The sequence below is a fragment of the Phyllostomus discolor genome, chromosome 3, assembly GCF_004126475.2.
Source record: "Phyllostomus discolor isolate MPI-MPIP mPhyDis1 chromosome 3, mPhyDis1.pri.v3, whole genome shotgun sequence".
NCBI classification, from domain to species: Eukaryota; Metazoa; Chordata; class Mammalia; order Chiroptera; family Phyllostomidae; genus Phyllostomus; species Phyllostomus discolor.
In genome coordinates, this window is record NC_040905.2 from 88375554 (window position 1) to 88393418 (window position 17865).

General features: G+C 37.3%; 1 protein-coding gene across 4 annotated transcripts in view; it reads right to left on the bottom strand.

Moving 5' to 3' along the window:
* FBN2 (fibrillin 2) overlaps nucleotides 1–17865 on the bottom strand; it is a 257503-nt gene that overhangs the window by 12530 nt on the left and 227108 nt on the right. For 3 of the 4 annotated variants that reach the window (XM_036020718.1, XM_036020715.1, XM_028506245.2), the window contains 6 exons: nucleotides 7284–7409; nucleotides 5487–5693; nucleotides 4433–4558; nucleotides 2681–2803; nucleotides 1219–1335; nucleotides 480–608 (listed from right to left, as the gene is read on the bottom strand). In XM_036020718.1, coding sequence (XP_035876611.1) covers nucleotides 480–608; nucleotides 1219–1335; nucleotides 2681–2803; nucleotides 4433–4558; nucleotides 5487–5693; nucleotides 7284–7409 — 828 coding nt within the window. The remainder of the gene's footprint in view (nucleotides 1–479; nucleotides 609–1218; nucleotides 1336–2680; nucleotides 2804–4432; nucleotides 4559–5486; nucleotides 5694–7283; nucleotides 7410–17865) is intronic. The other variant, XM_036020716.1, reaches the window with a different exon arrangement.

The following is a 17865-nucleotide window of genomic DNA, read 5'->3' on the forward strand; positions in this document are numbered from 1 at the left end:
AGTCCCAGGCCAAATAACCTGAAAATAGTCATCTGTGTTTCCCAGTGCTTTTGGTACATTTCTCCAATTCTCCATGATAATTGGTTCTTTTTCTTACACTTAACTTGTACACATTTAGGTATCATACAACAAAAGTCCTTTTTTTCCCCCGGTATACTCCTGCATTACTGTAAACCATATTAGGTATAGAATTCTTTTTCAGTTCAACTCCTTTTTAGATCAATAACTGAGTAAACTGTTCAGTTACCTTAAAAGCCAATTCATACTCCCCAAATGTCTGTTTCATCATATCACAGTTTTTTTCCCGCCTCCAAAATAATATATGAAAACTTGTAAACAAAAATTAATTTCTGGGTTTTAATTTTTTAAATACTTTTTTCTTCTTTTGAGATGATTAAACTTTCTCATTTATTGGCTTGGAAGTAAAAGTAAAATAGTGTGTTATATTAGACTAAGGATTTTTGAGCAAATTAACTCACCTTCACAGTTGAGTCCAGTGGCATCAAGTGAGAACCCTCTCTGGCATTCGCAGCTGAAACTCCCAGGGGTGTTTTGACAGATGCCTTTTGCTCCACAGAGGGAAGGCTGAGACCCACATTCGTTGTTGTCTACCAAAGCATGAAGGAGGAGGGGATCAAGCCTACCAATTACTACATGACCCAAATTCCACTACACAAAGTATAAAGTGAAATATGAAGGCCTAAGTTTCACAATGTGAAAGCAGCATTTTAGGGAAATGTATGACACGGTTCACTGTCATATGAAAGGCAAAAGTGGTAAAAAAAAAAGTATATTTCAAGAGATGTGAAATCAGAGCACATCCTGGGTTGACTGAGGACATGGTTTTTCATAATGCAACTGAAGGTCCCTTAACATATGTGCCTTTTAATATAAAAAACCCAGCGTGTTCATTAGCATGGGCTAAATTACGGTGTACCTTTAATCACATGTTATGTAAGCACATATGGTTACATTTAGAATGCAATATAAAGGCACTGCTCTGAATACACCTACTGTGTGTGTGCTCAGACTACGCAGGCCTTTTTTCCCTTTAAGTGTTGCTCCTCAGGGAAAAAATATAAGCAACATTTTTAGACCATTAATTATGAGGGATTGGTTTTAACTACAAGTACTGAGACACTATTCTACCATTTTAAATATATGTATTATACATCTATCAAAAGTTTATAAAATCTCCCATTTGTAGTTCTGTCTTACCGATACAGGCAGTGTGATGCTGTGTGAAACCAGGTGGACATTTACAGGTGAAACCTCCCAGGGTGTTGACACAGAGGAACTGGCAGTTGTGTTGTTTGGTTTGACACTCATCGAGGTCTGAAATGAGAGAGACACCCACACAAACCAGAGCAGTGTTATCTGGCTGTGCATCTTTTGTCATGAAGCCACAGGAGATGTATATTTTTTATTGGAAATATTTTGTCTTTATTTTTGCTGGAAGCTTTATAGACTTCAACATGCATATGACATGCAGTTTCTTTTCAAATACTTGAGGGCATAAATATTATGGGCTACTATAATAGGGTAACAGGTGATACATAACACAAAGTTTTCTTAAAGAAATTGAATGAATGAATAACTGTGGTTTTCATGAACTGTTCTCAAAGTTAATACTGAAAGGTTGTAATTTTTGCATGTAATGCACAGTTTAGTAATAGCTGGCCACTTATTCCTATTAAAGGAGGGGATTAAATAAAAATAAAACAGAATCTGGAAACTGATGAAGGTCTTAACATAAACACTGAGTCAGGTTCTCAGGATCCAAATGAAAAAGACCATCATAAATACCAGAGAAAGCAAAAACACAGCATTTGTGATTCTAGTCATAAATGGAATTAATATTTGGACTGTTCTAACAGAAAACTCAAAGTGGAATTTTGGTTAGTACTTTAAGATGTGAAAATATATTTAAATGCATTTACAAAGCAATATAAAATGTAAATAAACAAGACTAATTATTTTAAAGCTTAAAAACACAACTTTAGTTGCACTCATTTATAAGCAATGTGCAAAACTAAATTGATTGATTCATAATGGTTCACTGAATAGGTGCAAGAGAATAGTACTGCTTGCTATTTTATTTATTTATTTTGATTTCTTGGAAATATAACTACATTTTCTTGAGAATAATCTGTATTTCAAAAATTTAATTAGGAATTTCCTCAGTCCATTAATTTTATACTGATGAGATTTAATATAAAATTGAATAATGAGTATAATACTAAAGCTATTTTAATTATCTAATTTAGTTTGAAAATTATTTTTAATACTACCTAAGCAAAAAAATTAAATTTACCAGTTCATTTTCCATCTCTGAAAGTAAGTGTAATAAAGATAGTTTGCAGAAATAAAATCTTAGATAAGAAGCAAAAAAAATCTTATTTTAGTTATTTACCTCTTTTTTCACCAAAATTAATTTGATTTAATTTCATCTATTTCTGAATTTGTTTTGCTCTAAGAAGTAAACCACTGTAACTGGGTTTTATTCTGCCTGCCTCCTACCTACCATGTGTCCTTTATTAGAATTTCTGTGAGTATACAGTGGTCACTACGAAAGTGAGCTTTGATGAAGGAGGTGCACGTTACAATCCCTGATTAGCTACACATGGAACTGAAAGAAGAGAGACAGACAACAGTCACAAATGTCAGCCTCTTCACTCACCTTTGCACGTCTTCCCATCCTCTTGCAGGACGTATCCCCGTGGACACGAGCACTGGTAACTCCCCTCACTGTTCTTGCAGATGAAATTGCATGGTTTCGGGGATTGGGAACATTCATCAAGATCTAAGAAAAAAGTGATGTGAAGATTAAATTCTTCGTTAAAAGGAACAACTAGCTTCTCTCCTCCCTCCATATTCTCACTTCATTCTTTTAGCTTTTCTTTATCAACTTAAAATGAAAACAGCCAGAGAGAGATGATGTAAAGACCGATTTTTACTCAAGCACGTACTAATTTTCTTTGTAGATCAATCTATGGACCTTGGACAAATACAGTATCTTGAGAGTTGACTGAGCTCAAAAAACCCCCCTCAATTCTTTAGATTAATGTACTTTGCTTTACAATTTGGGGAGCATAAACTTAAGAGATGTCATTTCATCTCATCTCATTTCATCTCATCTTGGACATGTAGATGTAGCAGAATTTCTCTTAAACTCTCTAGGCTGCCACTCCCCTAAGTATCTTGTGGGGTCATGGACTATGCTGAAAATCCTCCACTTGCCCCTCCTGGTCCAGTCTTCCTCTTTGTCCACCCTGGTCATGGGCCCAAGAGGCTGCTTCCTTGTGGTCTGTCTTCTGGCTGGCTCCTGCCTCCTCAACTCCCTCCCCACAAGACGGGCTCAGGCTGACTGACTCATTGGATCAGAGCTCACAGCTCCTTCCAGGCAGCCCTCCATGCACAACTTTCTCCTTCCAGGTTCCAGCAACCTCTCTCTCCTTTCTTTGGGCCCAGGAGTGGCACAGCCCCAGCACACAGCACTGTCCCTTGTGCTTCTGCACATGCTGCCCACACCTTTGTAGACAGTCCCTTTGCTAAGGCCTCCTTAAACTATCCTCATTTGATTATGCCCCCTTTTCCTGCTAGACTGTGATTGATAGCAAACGATCTCTACTTCGTCTGTAAGACACAGTGATCGGTGCCCACAGAATGCTGGAAGATCATGATTCCAGCCTGTTCTCTCTTTCATGCCCAACCAAGAAAACCAAGTTTGGTTATTCTTGACCTTTTCGTGCCAGCTGGGCTTGTTATTGAAATAGGTACTATAGTGAACATCATGTTAAGTTGGTGAAATATGAAGGAGAAAAGATTTTTTTCTTTGATGAAAACAAAATTGAGTATTTGGGAAATACTCAGTAAAGGTGAGTCATCCCTGCCCCTGAACTGTGATAGAATGGTTGCAGGTGAAACAAAAAATTAGAAAAAGAGATTGTCAAAATGTACTAGGTTTCTATACTGAACTGCTTTGCAACTGCAAATTTTAGATGATGCTTACTTGGTATATTTTATGCGAAACAGCAATGAGAAACACGCACAAAGCATTCTCTCTTTATATTGCAAACATCCACATCCACAACCAAAGCCCTTTTCTTTTATCAAAAGATGACAAATGTCATTTATGCATCTTTAATTAAAACTTAAAATGCTAAAAGTTTATTTTTTATAGTTTTTGTTTCTCTGACAGAACAGACTTTTTGATGAATTGAACAGTTCTGTGTCCCACATGATTGGACAAGGCCCTGGACCAGTATGAGGACACGAAGAACCACGTTACTGAAAGGAGTGGCATCATTTTAATATAGTGTACACATTGCTACACTGCAGGGCCCCTTAATAAACATACTCTACTGACAGTAAGTGACTTGTAGGAAATAGCAGCTGACAAGCTCCTAGATGCAGCAAGGCCTTGCCTTACCTACACACGAGGTCCCGCTGATATCTGTGGTGTAGCCGACCTTGCAGAAGCACCGGAACGAGCCCATGGTGTTGATGCACTGGCCGTTGGTGCAGAGGTTCGGCATCACCTTGCATTCATCAATATCTGTGGGCCAAAACAAAAACAAGACCAAAAACAAATAGAAGTTAATATCTGTTTGAGGATAGAACTGGTTAGAAACCAAGGGAAATTATGGAAGTGACATGAGATCACTAGCCACCAACATTAATAATGGTGCTGAGTGCCTTTTCATCATTCGGGCTAGTGGCCATGCGAAAGGGATAGAAAAATAATCCGAAGTGATAAACAGATGAAGCCTGTGTTGAAAGCCCTGTTTAAGTTTACTCTTTTTGAAATCTAAGTATGAATTACTTTGGGGGAATCTAGAAAGCTACCTTTGAGAAGTTCAACTAATTTGGAATTTATGATAATTTTCCATAAATTGGCCTCAAATCTGCATTTGCATTAATTAGTTTATAAAGGGTTTTATTAGCAAATAATCACACACAGGAGTCAGCATCTGTATAGTAAGAGAGGAAAATCATATTTTTCAGGACATTAATTGGCTGCACAAAAAAGTGGAAACCACAAATCAATTATAAGAGTTGCAGGTTTGTAAATAGGTTACAAACAAAATAAATTCCAGTGTACACTCAAATAAATAACCAACATTTATTTAAGTAAGTATAGTTTGGGTGCTACAAGCATGGCCTTTGGGGTCAGACAGATATGGTCCATTCCTGAGTCCATCCCTTAGAAAGAGTGTGATCTCGGGAAAACTACTCCTTTAGGTTGTGCTTTAGTTTCCTCATCTGTTAAAATGGGAATAATAGTAAATTCTATCTCTTAGATTTCATATGAAGATTATATCTTCTAAAGTCTTGACAGCATTCATAAAATATATATACAAGCAAACGTGTACTAATATTTTAGTGATTATTGTTATTGTATCAATTTGTCTACTTTTCCTTCCAACTGATCTGAATGGAATTCACAGCGTTGATAGTATGCAAGAATTTCCTCAACTCCTTACCTCTCCCATCAGTGGTATATCCTGGGCCATGAGGACATATCTTTTTGTACTGCGCAGTTCCAGGAAGTGGGCAAAGTTCACACTGGTGACCCCATCCTCGCCCCCCGTCACAGCAGCACTCTGACTTGGTGACAAGATTGCGGCTGCTGGACGCCATCTGACACATGGTCTGCAGCACCTCTGCAAAGCAGAGTCCCTGTCGGTTGTCTGAAAGGACAGTGGAGTCAATAGGCATCAATGTCATGGAACTGACTGACTTCATCATCTCCAACTTCAAATTACATGGGACAATTGGTACTTTTATCCTTAGTAATACCTTTTTTTTTTTTTTAAAGATTTTATTTATTTATTTTTAGAGAGGGAAGAGAGAGAGAGAGAGAGAGAGGGAGAGAGAGAGAGAGAAACATCAATGTGCGGTTGCTGGGGGTTATGGCCTGCAACCCAGGCATGTACCCTGGCTGGGAATCGAACCTGGGACACTGGTTCCCAGCCCGCGCTCCATCCACTGAGCTACGCCAGCCAGGAGCAATAACTTTTAACAAGGTAAATATTCTTTTATACAGACAGTCACACTGTTTAAGGCAGTTTAACGATTATAATGTTTTGCTGGAAAAGTTCACAGAGTGTTTGATCCATATAGACAGTTTATTAAATTTGACAAAAAGTGACACTAATAGTTTAGAAATAGATTTTTTAAATTTAATCCACCAGCAACTAAGTGATAGTAAACTACCATTCTTGTAGAATTAAAATAAAAGAAAAATAAAATGAAATTCTTTCCCTTTAAATAAGCAAACAAGTATTAGGATTTACTTTTGAGAAGCATTCTAGACTATGCTATAAATTTGGTACATATTCATTCTAATCTTTCATTTTCTGTACCTAAAAGACTGTTCAAACATATAGACTAAGCAGTTTTTTTTTAGTACAAAGAAAGGGATTTCTCTGATGTAGATAGGCAAGGAAATCTTTACTATGGTCTTATGAACTATCCTAGTGAAACTGTTAATATACATTAAAAACAGCACACTTTCTACATAGGTTATCTTTTTAATGTCCCAAAAGGCTGATGGTTAGTGAAGGTCTAGACTGTCTAGACTAAAGACAAGAAAAAACAAAATATATTTTCTTGACTAACAATTTCCTAGGATTTAAAGCAGATGACATCATTCTGAGAAAAATGTGATGTAGTAGAAAGTTGCTGTTTTTACACCAAATCAAATGAGTAATCTTATTTCTCTTTGTTTGCCTTAAGTTTTACTATTCCGTACTTTTATACCTGCCCATAATTAACTAAAATGATTTATAATATATGCATTATAGTATAACACAATGTCTGAGATTTATATTTTCCACAAGAAAATATTTTCTAAAACATTTTTCTGTACCATAAAATAAAAATTAACCTTTATTGCATTTTTTAAAATATGGCCTTTACTTTAATATCATTAATATAGCAGAGCTTACCTCACATTGCAAATATTTTCCTTTGGAATTAAATCATCCCCTGATGTAAGTTTTACTAAAGTCACATTTTCCATAGACTTTAATTAATATTAATTTTGGGAAGACTATTTAAGATGGTTATTTATATTACACATAGGCGTGCAAACAACGTACACACAGACACATACGTCATTATTTAATAGGTGTGTATCTTTAGGAAGAGGTAGGTGGATTACTCAGATTGGGAGTTTTGTTCAGCAGACTAGGATATATGAGTAGAGATGTTCTGTGATGACATCATAAAACAGATGTTTTATTTACCAAGAAAAACAGACTCATATATCAGCTTACCGAGGCATTCAGTGCCTGAGGAACTTGATTGAAATCCTTCATTACACTCACACCTGTAGCTCCCAATTGTGTTAACACAACGGCCATTTTCACAGATCCCTGGCTTGGTCCTGCATTCATTTTCATCTTTAGAAAAACACAAATGTCAATAATGAGCAGATTAGAAATTTATACTTTAAAATTTTCTTCTAACGGGTTATATCTTATTTAAAACTTCTTCACCAAAATACTAATATGATGAGATAAAAACTAGTCATGTGTGAATACTTACTTTTAACTTTGATTCATTCTTCCAGGTGAGTTCTTTTTTAACAAACCGTTTTCTTTCTCCCTGTTCCCCTCACCCCTCCTTTACAGGGAAGGGGTAGTGTTTGATGAAGAACTGGAAAATTGGCCCCCAAAAGGGATAGACTTGCCCTGAGACACCAGATAAGGAGAAGAATCTTGGGGAAGGGGATGCTAGTTTTTGTGATGCGAGAGAAAAGTTTGGGGCATAGGGACAGTAGGTGCTAGGGAAGGGTGTTTATTTAAATTTTTAAAAATAAGTTATTCCTTTCATCTTTATAATTTTTAACCTCCAATTTATTTTGCATGTGCTTTCTTTTTATTTGCAATTGCCTTGAATATCTTGTTCCTTTACTTTCCTTTTTTTTTAAAGACTATTTATTTAGTTAGACAGGGGGAAGGGAGGGAGAAAGAAAGGGAGAGAAACATCAGTGTGTGGTTGCCTCTCATGTGGTCCCTGCTCCGGACCTGGCCCACAACCAGGTGTGTGCCCTGACTGGGAATCGAACCTGCAACTCTTTGGTTTGCAGGCTGGCGCTCAGTCCATTGAGCTACACCAGCCAGGGCCATTCCTTTCTTCTCAACCTGTCTCACATTTTGATTTGGTATACTTCTTGTAACAAAGCACCAATCTAGATGTTTTAAAAATTTTAGAAGTACATTTATTGTTAACCAGCAATTTCAACTATTTATTATGATTACTGATATGTTTGTATCTTACCCTCCTTTTTATATTATTGTTTTATATTTACCATACTATTGCCCCTTGTCTCAATATTTTATTCTTGTTTATTCTATTAGTTTGCCCTCCTCCATGCAGCCCATTCTGCCCCTGCTCCCATAGTCTGTCCCCACTCAACTCTCAGATAGGCACTAATACTCCCTTGGCAATCCTACTATATGTCCTAGTATGTCTACGCTCCCATTTTTTAAAATGACTATCACGTATTAAGGCCCTTCCCCTCCCCACGATGAACCACCTGTCTGTACCCTCACTTTCAATCTTTAGTTCTTTTTCAACAGCTGAAGTATCTCTGGTTTTTCTCAAGTCCAAGTCTTTGAACTTGTACTCTGTATTTCACAATTCTTTTTTCAACGAATCATTCCTTCAGCATACATTTTCTAGTGACTTACATCTTTTAAAAAAAATCTCTCAGTAACATATTATTCTTCCAGCTACTGCCACATTTTGATTCCCCTTTGGGCAAAAAAAAAAAAAAGAAGTTTTTCTGCTCAGTTCTTGGACTCTCATTTTAAAAAACATTTTTAAAAGTTTTTAAATTTATTTTTAGAGAGAGGGGAAGGGAGGGAGAAAGAGAGGGAGAGAAACATTGGTTGGTGGCCTCTTACATGCCCCCAGCCAGGGATCTGGCCTGCAATCAAGACATGTGCCCTGACTGGGAATCAAACTGGAGACCTTTTGGTTTGTGGAGTGATACTCAACATTCTAAGTCACACTGTTCGACTCACTGACTCCCATATTTTAGTTTATTACAGCTTTATTGAGGTATAGTTGATAAATGAAACTGCCAGATAATTAGAGTGTACATGATACATATACCTTGTGCAAGGATTCTTCCCATTGAGTTAATTGACACATGCATCAACTCACGTATTTACTTTTTTTGTGTGAGAATATTTAATTTCTACTCTCTTAGCAAACTTCAATTACATCATACAGTGTTACCAACTAGAGTCACCATGATATACATCAGATCCTCAGACTTTATTCATCTTATAACTGCAAATTTGTACCCTTTTGCCAACCTGTCCCTATTTTCCCAACCCCTGCTCCCAGGAAACCACTTTTACATTCTGTTTCTCTGAGTTCAACTTTTTTTCCAAAAATTACATTTTATTGATTATGCTATTACAGTTGGCCTGATTTTTCCCCTTTTAGTCCCTCTTCCCCCCAGTACCCCCCACTCCCTCAGGCAATCCCCCCACCATTGTGCATGTCCATGGGTCATGTGTATAAGCTCTTTGGCTACTCCATTTCCTGTACTATAGTTTACATCCCCATGGCTGTTCTGTAACTACCTATTTGTACTTCTTAATCCCTTACCTCTTCACCCATTCTCTGACATCCCCCTCCCATCTGCCACCATCAAAACTCTGTACCTTTGATTCTGTCTTTGTTTCTCTCATTTGCTTAGTTTGTTTTTTATTCAACTGTTGACAGATTTGTATTTTTTTTGCCATTTTATTGTTCATAGTTTTGATCTTTTTCTTAAATAAGGCCCTTTAACATTTCATATAATAATGGTTTGTTGATGATGAACTCCTTTAGTTTTTTCTGATCTGGGAACCTCTTTATCTGCCCTATGATTTTAAATATCTTTGCTGAGTAGAGCAGTCTTAGTTGTAGGTCTCTGCTTTTCATGACTTTGAATATTTCTTGCCAATCTCTTTTAGCCTGCAAAGTTTCTTTTGAAAAATCAGCTGTCAGTCTTATGGGAACTTCCTTGTAGGTAACTAACTTCTTTTCTCGTGCTGCTTTTAAAATTCTTTATCTTTAACCTTTGGCATTTTAATTATGAGGTGTGTTGGAATGTGCCTCTTTGCATCCATCTTGTTTGGGACTCTCTGTGCTTCCTGCACTTGCATGTCTATTTCCTTTACCAAATTAGGTTTTCTTTCATCATTTTTTCAAATAGGTTTCCAATTTCTTGCTCTTTTTCTTCTCCTTCTGGCACCCCTCTGGTGTGAATGTTGGACCTCTTGAGTTGTCCCAGAGGCTGCTTTATTACTACCTTCATTATGGAGGGTTCTTTTTTCTTCTTGTTCCGATGGGTTGTTTTTTGGTTTCTTATGTTCCAAATCATTGATTTGATTGTTGACTTCTCCATTTTACTATTGTTTCCCTGTAAATTGTTCTTTATCTCAATCAGTATATCCTTTTTTTTCTGACTGGATCTTTTTTATGCTTCTGAGGTCCTCATTAAGTTCCTTGAGCATCCTTATAACCAGTGTTTTGAACTCTGCATCTAATAGATTGCTTACCTCCATTTTACTTAGTTCTTTCTCTGGAATTTTGTTCTTTAATTTGGGCAATGTTTCTTTGCCTCCTTCTTTTGGCAGCCTCCCTGTGTTTGCTTCTATGTATTAAGTAGAGCTGCTTTGACTCCCTGTCTTGGTAGCATGGCTTAATATAGTAGGTGTCCTGTAGGGTCCAGTGACACAGCCTCCCCTATCACTCCAAGCTGGGCAGTTGAAGTGCACCCTTCATGTGGGCTGAGTACACCCTTCTCTTATAGTTGAACCACCTTGGTTGCTGTTGGCAAACCAATGGGAAGGATTTACTTAGGCCAGTCAGTTGTGACCCCTTACCACTAACTTCCACCCTCTGTGGAGGATTAGCTATGCAGGAGCAGGGTGGTGGTGCTCTGACATGGTCCGTGACTGTCCACTGGGTGCACTGGCCCTGGGGTTTCCTAGATGGTACAGGCCAAGGTCAGCCCCAACCTGTGTTTTTCCAGCACCACTCTGCCTGAACTATAAAGCAATCTGAGATGGCTGCTGCTTGTGCTGGGCTTGGAGATCCCCAGGTGACGCCAAGCTGTGAATCTAGGCTGGCTGCTGCTAATGCTGGGCATGGGGCTCACTGAGGCCAGTTGTTTGTTTGTTTGAAAGGATTTAGGAATTTGTGAAGCATGAACCAACACCAGCCATTCATATGGAAAAGCACCTTCAATGGATCCATAAGTTGGGTGGGGTGGAATCTCTAAGGATCTCCAAGGTGGTCAAACAATGTTAGCCAGGCTGATGGAGTATCAGATATGGCACCAGCTTGCCAGCTCTGTGGCTCTGTAGGGGGAGGGTTTAGAAAAGGCACAATGGTTTCTGCTCACCTTGATGCCAGACACTTCAGTTTCTCCCACTGGTAACTTTCAAGCTGCTACCCCCTATGCTGGATTTCAGAGGGAGTGAGTCTGAGTAGGTGAGTCCATGTGTGGGTTCTTTAAGAGGAACTGCTTGGGGCTCCCGCAGTTTCTTCCACCGACTCAATCCCCACTGGTTTTTGCAGCCAGAAGTTGTGGGTACCTATCTTCCTGGCACTGGAACCCTGGGCTGGGCATCCTAGTGTGGGGTTGGAACTCCTCGCTCCTGAGATACCCCTCCTGAATTTTTATCCACTACATGTGGATGAGGGACCAGCCTGTTCCACATCTCTGTGCCTCCTACCAGTCTGCACAGATATGGTTTCTTTAATTCCATAGTTGTCAGACTTCCATTCAACTAGATTTCTGGTGGTTCTGAGTGATGGTTGTTCTATATTTTAGTTATAACTTTTATGTGGTTGTGCAAAGAGGTAAGCCATGTCTGCCTATGATGCCACCTTGACCAGAAGTTCTTTTTTCTGTTTTTTAAAGATTCCACATATAAGTGATACCATGCAGTATTTGCCTTTCCCCAGCTTATTTCACTTAGCACAATGTCCTCCAGGTTCACCCATGTTGTTACAAATAACATTACTTCCTTATTTTTAAAGGCTGAATAGTATTTCACTATATACATAATGTGTATATATGTATGATATGTATATATATATATCATATATATATATGTACAGATCATATTTTTGATTCATTTACCCACCAGACACGTGGAATGCTTCCGTACCTTGACTATTATAAATAATCATACAATGAACACAAAAGTACAGATATCTTTTTGAGATAATGGTTTTGTTTCCATTGGATATATACCCAGAAGGGGAATTGTTAGTTGGTAGTTCTATTTTTAATTTCTTGAGAACATACATAGTGGTTGCGCCAATTTACATTTCCATCTGCAGTACCCGAGGGTTCTTCTCTTTTCCCCACATCCTGGTCAACACTTATCTCTGTTGTAACAGCCATCCTAATAGGTGTGAGATCTCATTATAGCCCCCCCCCCCAATTTACCTCATGATTAGTGATGTTCAGCACTTTTTCATATACCTGTTCACCATTGTATATTTCTTTGCAAAAATGCTTATTTAGGTCCTTTGCCCATTTTAAAATCCAGTTATTATTATTATTACTATTTACTACTGAGTTGTATGAGTTACTTGGATATTAACTCTCACCAGTTCTGTGGTTAGCAAATATTATCTCCCATTCCATAGGTTGCCTTTTCATTTCATTGATGCTTTCCTTTCCTCAGCAAAAGGTTTTTACTTTGATATAGTTCAACTTTTTGTTTTCACTTTTGTTTTTGGTGTTAAAAATAAAATCGTTGCCAAGACCAATGCCAAGGAGCTTACCAATGTTTTATTTTAGGAGTTTTATGGTTTTAGGTTTTACTTCCTAGTATGTGATCCATTCTGAGTTGATATTTGTGTATGGTGTAAGATAGTTGTCCAGTTTCATTCTTCTGAATGTGGCTGTCCAATTTTCCCAGCTCTATTTATTCAAGAGACTATGTTTCCCTACAGTATATTCTTGGCTCCTTTGTCAAACATTAATTGACCACAGGTTTATTTCTGAGTTCTCTATTCTTACCCAAATTGATCTATGTGTGTTTTTATGCCAATACCCTAACATTTTGATTACTATAGTTGTATATGTAGTTTGAAATCAGGAAGCATTATACCTCCAGCTTTTCTCTTCTTTCTCAAGATTGTGCTGGCTATTGTGGTTCCACACAAATTTCTTGAAAGAATGATCTATGGTTTTCATTTCTACTTCCTAATCTCTGGTTCTTTTTGTAACCCATGTGCTCTATTGCAACATGTAAACTATTCCTGAAGAGGTCACCAAATCTAATTTCTTCTCTGTCTACATCTTACTCTATATCGCAGCACAATTATACACAAGTGACTACTCTCTAAATGTCTGAATAATCCATTCTTGTAACTCTCATGACTTCACAATGACCTGGAGAACTTCCTGTCTTACTGGCTACTTAGTTTTAGTCTACTGAATATTTTTAATCACTCTAAATAGTGTGGTACCCAGAGCTCAGTCACTGCTTCTTCTACTCTGTTCTTTCTCAGTGTCCTCATCCTATCTTATGATTTTTAAAACACTACCTATTTGCCAGCAATTTGTAGTTACAGCCCAGTTGATGTTACCACTGCAAATCTAGTATGTCTCTGACACTTAACATGGCCAAAACAGAACTTTATCCTTCTGTGCCCATAATCACACCTGTTTCTTCCAGTCTTACCCTTATCATCAGTTAATAGTAGCTTTATAAAATAAATTATTCCAGTAAAAGCCCTAGGACTCATCTTTTGTACCTTTCCCTTAATCCACAATATCCAGTCAATCCATCAGCTAGTTCTGTCAATTATCTCCAAAGTATATTCTGAATCTGTCCATTTCCCCATGTTTCTACACTGCTATAACTTGTATCTGAGCCTCCTTTGTCTCTCACCTGGATGATTAAAATAGCTAAATAAATTCTGCTTCCGCTCCTACACCCTTACAATGTGTTATCTACAAGGCAATTGGAAATCTTTTAAAATGTAATTTAGAGATTAATAAAAACTATCGATTAACTGAAATTTTACTGTATTTCAAGCACCGTCTAAGGATTTTTACATGAATTCCCTAATTTAATGCTTCCAATAATCTTCTGAGGTAAGTGATCTCATCATTCCTGTTTGTTTTTAGATGAGAAATTTGAGGCACATGGGAAGTCAACTTGCCCTAGGTCACAGAGCTAGTAGATATGAAACTAGATTTCTCACACTCACCATCCATCTTCAGGGCGGACACTCTGAGTCCCTCTGCCACAATGTGCTTAGCATAAAGCCAACTCTTTACCATGGCCTGAAATGCCCTGCCTACTTCATGCCACTCTCCTGGCAGAAACGTCAGTTACACTGGCCTTCATTGATGCTTAGGGGTCTTTGTTCTTGCTATTTCCTTATTTTTCCTTTCAAGTTCCCAGTTCAAATGTCACTTCATCAGAGATGCCTTCCTTAAAAGTGTATTTGAAAAAAATGCTTAATAGCAGCCCTGGCTGGTGTGGCTCAGAGGATTGAGTGCCAGCCTGTGAACCAAAGGGTCACTGATTTGATTCTCAGTCAGGGCACATGCCCAGGTTGTGGGCAAGGTCCCCAGTAATGGGTGTGTAAAAGGCAACCACACATTGATGTTTCTCTCCCTCTCCTCTCCTCTCTCTAAAAATAAATAAATCAAATTTTTAAAGAAGTGTTATCTAAAGTACCATATTTTGTTGTGTAAAATGCACACTTTTTCCCAAATTTTTGAGGGAAAAATAAGGATGCACATTACACATGTGTAGTACTAATTCCGTTCCTATATAAATGTTTTTATTTTATTTATGCTTATGTGTTAAAAGTATAACTCTAGAAAGCAATAATGATGTCTGTATGTCCAAAAATAAATTCTAAAATTCTTTTATAATACAAAAACAAGTATCTAAATATAAATAGACAATTGAATTAAAAAATTAAAGTGAAGTCTTTTTTCCCCCTGAAAGTTTGGGCCAAAAGCCTGGGTACTCATTATACACAGCAAAATATGGTAGTTCTCACTCAATCACTAAATCTTATTTTCTCCAAAAGATTTACTACTATACAAGATTATCATGGTATTTCTTTATTTGTTTGATGAATGCTTCTCCCTGACTAGAACATAAACCACTTGAGAATGGGTGGGGATAGGAGGAAGGAAAACTTGTCCTTCTAGTTTATAATAATATCCCTAGAACCAGAAACATAGCAGATGTTCAATAAATAATTAAGTAAATGAATGACTATTCTACAATCATTTTCCATGGAGCAGTATACTCTTCTGATATGCAAGTTTAAATATTTTCTACCAGAATTTCTTCTATGCCCTGACCAGTGTAGCTCAGTTGGTTGGGTATCATCCTGCAAAGCCATAGGTCATTGGTTCAATTCCTAGTCATGGTACATGCCTAGGTTCGGATTAGGTCTGTGGTCAGGGTGCATATGAGAGGTAACCTATTGATGTTTCTCTCCCTTTCTTTCTCCCTTCCTTCCTCCCTCTCTAAAAATAAATAAATACAATCTTAGAAAAAAAAGTATTTCTTCTACAAATACTCAAATATACTTAAATATTTTTCCTGTGTTTATTTGTTTAGCTTTCTTTTTTTCAGGGACTTCATTTATGTGTATGTTGACTTTGTCTTCCACCTCTGTTATCTTCTTATTAATCACTTCCATATCACATTACTAACTGCATTGACATCCCTCTCTATTTTTTATTACTTCCAATGTAATATTAATTTCTGTGGTAGCTTTATTTCTTTCCTAAACTCTGCTAGACCACTATTTCTTGATATTGTTCCATCTTCTTTTTTTATGTCTTCTTTCTATTTGAATTTTATTGATATCTGTTAGTTATTAAAACTATTTCTCTAAACTCTTCTGTTTCCTGAGGTGTCTTAGTCTATCTCTTATTTATTTTCCTCCTCTACTCCCACACTGCCTCAGAATATATACATCAGTTGCAATCTTGCATAATTATTCACCTTTGAACAATTTTCTCCAAAGGCTGTTGCTGAAAAATAGTGCAGGAGAAAATCACCAGTGTTGAACTGGACATAATTAACAGTTTCCATTCAGGTTTGTTGTACGAACACTCTCTCCCCAAATCTGTTACGCTCTCTGTCCTCGGGATGTGCACACTCAAGCTTTCAGGTAACTTAGGAGTTCAGTGTGGCTCTGGGTCAAGTTCTAATAAGTCTCAATGTCGCTATGATTTCTCTTTTGCTTCCGTATCTTTTGACACTGCTATGTAGTACAGGGCTGCTACAGAAATACCCCATACTTCTCTCACTCACCTATGTGCTTTATCTCCTATCCATAGATTGTTGGATAAACTTTAAAACTTGGGGCAGTTACTGTATTTTGCCATGTGTAATGTGTACCACGTTTTTGTGCACATCATACACGGGATTATTATGCCCATGGCATGTAATCATTATACCCGTGTATAATGCACCTCCTGATTTTTCCCTCAAAAATTCCGGCAAAAAGTGTACATCACACATGGCAAAATATGGTACTTTTACAGATATCTATATTCTGCCAAAGCTTAAAGAAACACTATGCCACTGAACATCTGTGTTTTTGTTTGAAATTTTATATTATTTCAAGGATATTTTTCAGAGTCTGTAATTGGGACCACTTCTTCACTTAATCTGAGACTGTTCTCTCCCTGCCCTGTCATAGTTCTAAAACCTTTAGGGGATGGGAGTGGAATAACACATTTTTATCCTGTCATTGTTAAAATGAAGCCTTCTCCAGAAAGTATTCTGTTGGCATTTGCATTGAAATTTAATGACCTTAGTAAAATTTTTCTATTTATTAGACTTCTCTACTCATTCATTTCACAGCACAGATATGCCACATTTGTTTAGCTATGCTCCTATGATGGGCATTGAGGTTGTTCCCTATTTTTTTGTTGTTGTTGATACAAGAAAAAGTGCAGTGAACATTCTTGTATTTCCTCCCCTGTGATAGATTAATTTTGAAACAGCTTTACTGAGGTATGATTTAGATGCTATATAATCTGCATGTTTTCAGTGTGCAATAATGATTTTTAGTAAATTACCGTGTTGTACAGTCATTGCAAACTAGTTTTAGAACTTTTCCATCTTCCAAAGGGATCCATAGCATCCTTTTGTATCCATTCTCTATTCCAACTCTAGCATCAGGCAATCACTAACAGATACACTTTAAAGAAATCTTATTTGGGTTTTTTGCCAAAATAAAAAAATTATTAGTGATCTTCAAATATTTTTCCAAAACTACCCACATTTTTTTCTAGGTACTAGAGGTTAGGAGTAGGTGGCAGTTTCTTAATTAAAGGAGGGGAGCCCCTGTTCTGGAGGAGGAAGAAGACTGTGAAGGAGCTGTGGTGTCCCAAGTGACAACACTTTTGGGAAGAAGTGCTGAGACAATGGATGCAGTGGCCAGGACCAGTTTACACGGCAGGAGACTTTGGCTTGCGTTGCAAAATCACAACATTTTAAACTCCTGAAGTCAGCTTAGATATCCAGCCCTCCTCCTCCCTTTATACATGAATTAACTGAAGTTCAAATATGTTAAAAATTATGGCCAAGGTCACAGAGATATCTAGCCTTTAATGGGGTTCTGGAGATTATCTGCCTCTTCACACTCCTCATTCATGGAATGACTAAAAAGAGAGGCAGAGAACATTAACTCATACTTTTATTTTGCCACATAAGCATAATTGTTTCAAGGAGTTTTCGACACTTCTAAACCTAGTGTTTTAGATTTATAGGATACAGAATTATGAAAAACAAGAGGGCCTATATTCTAGGACAGACCTCATTGCCACTGCAATAT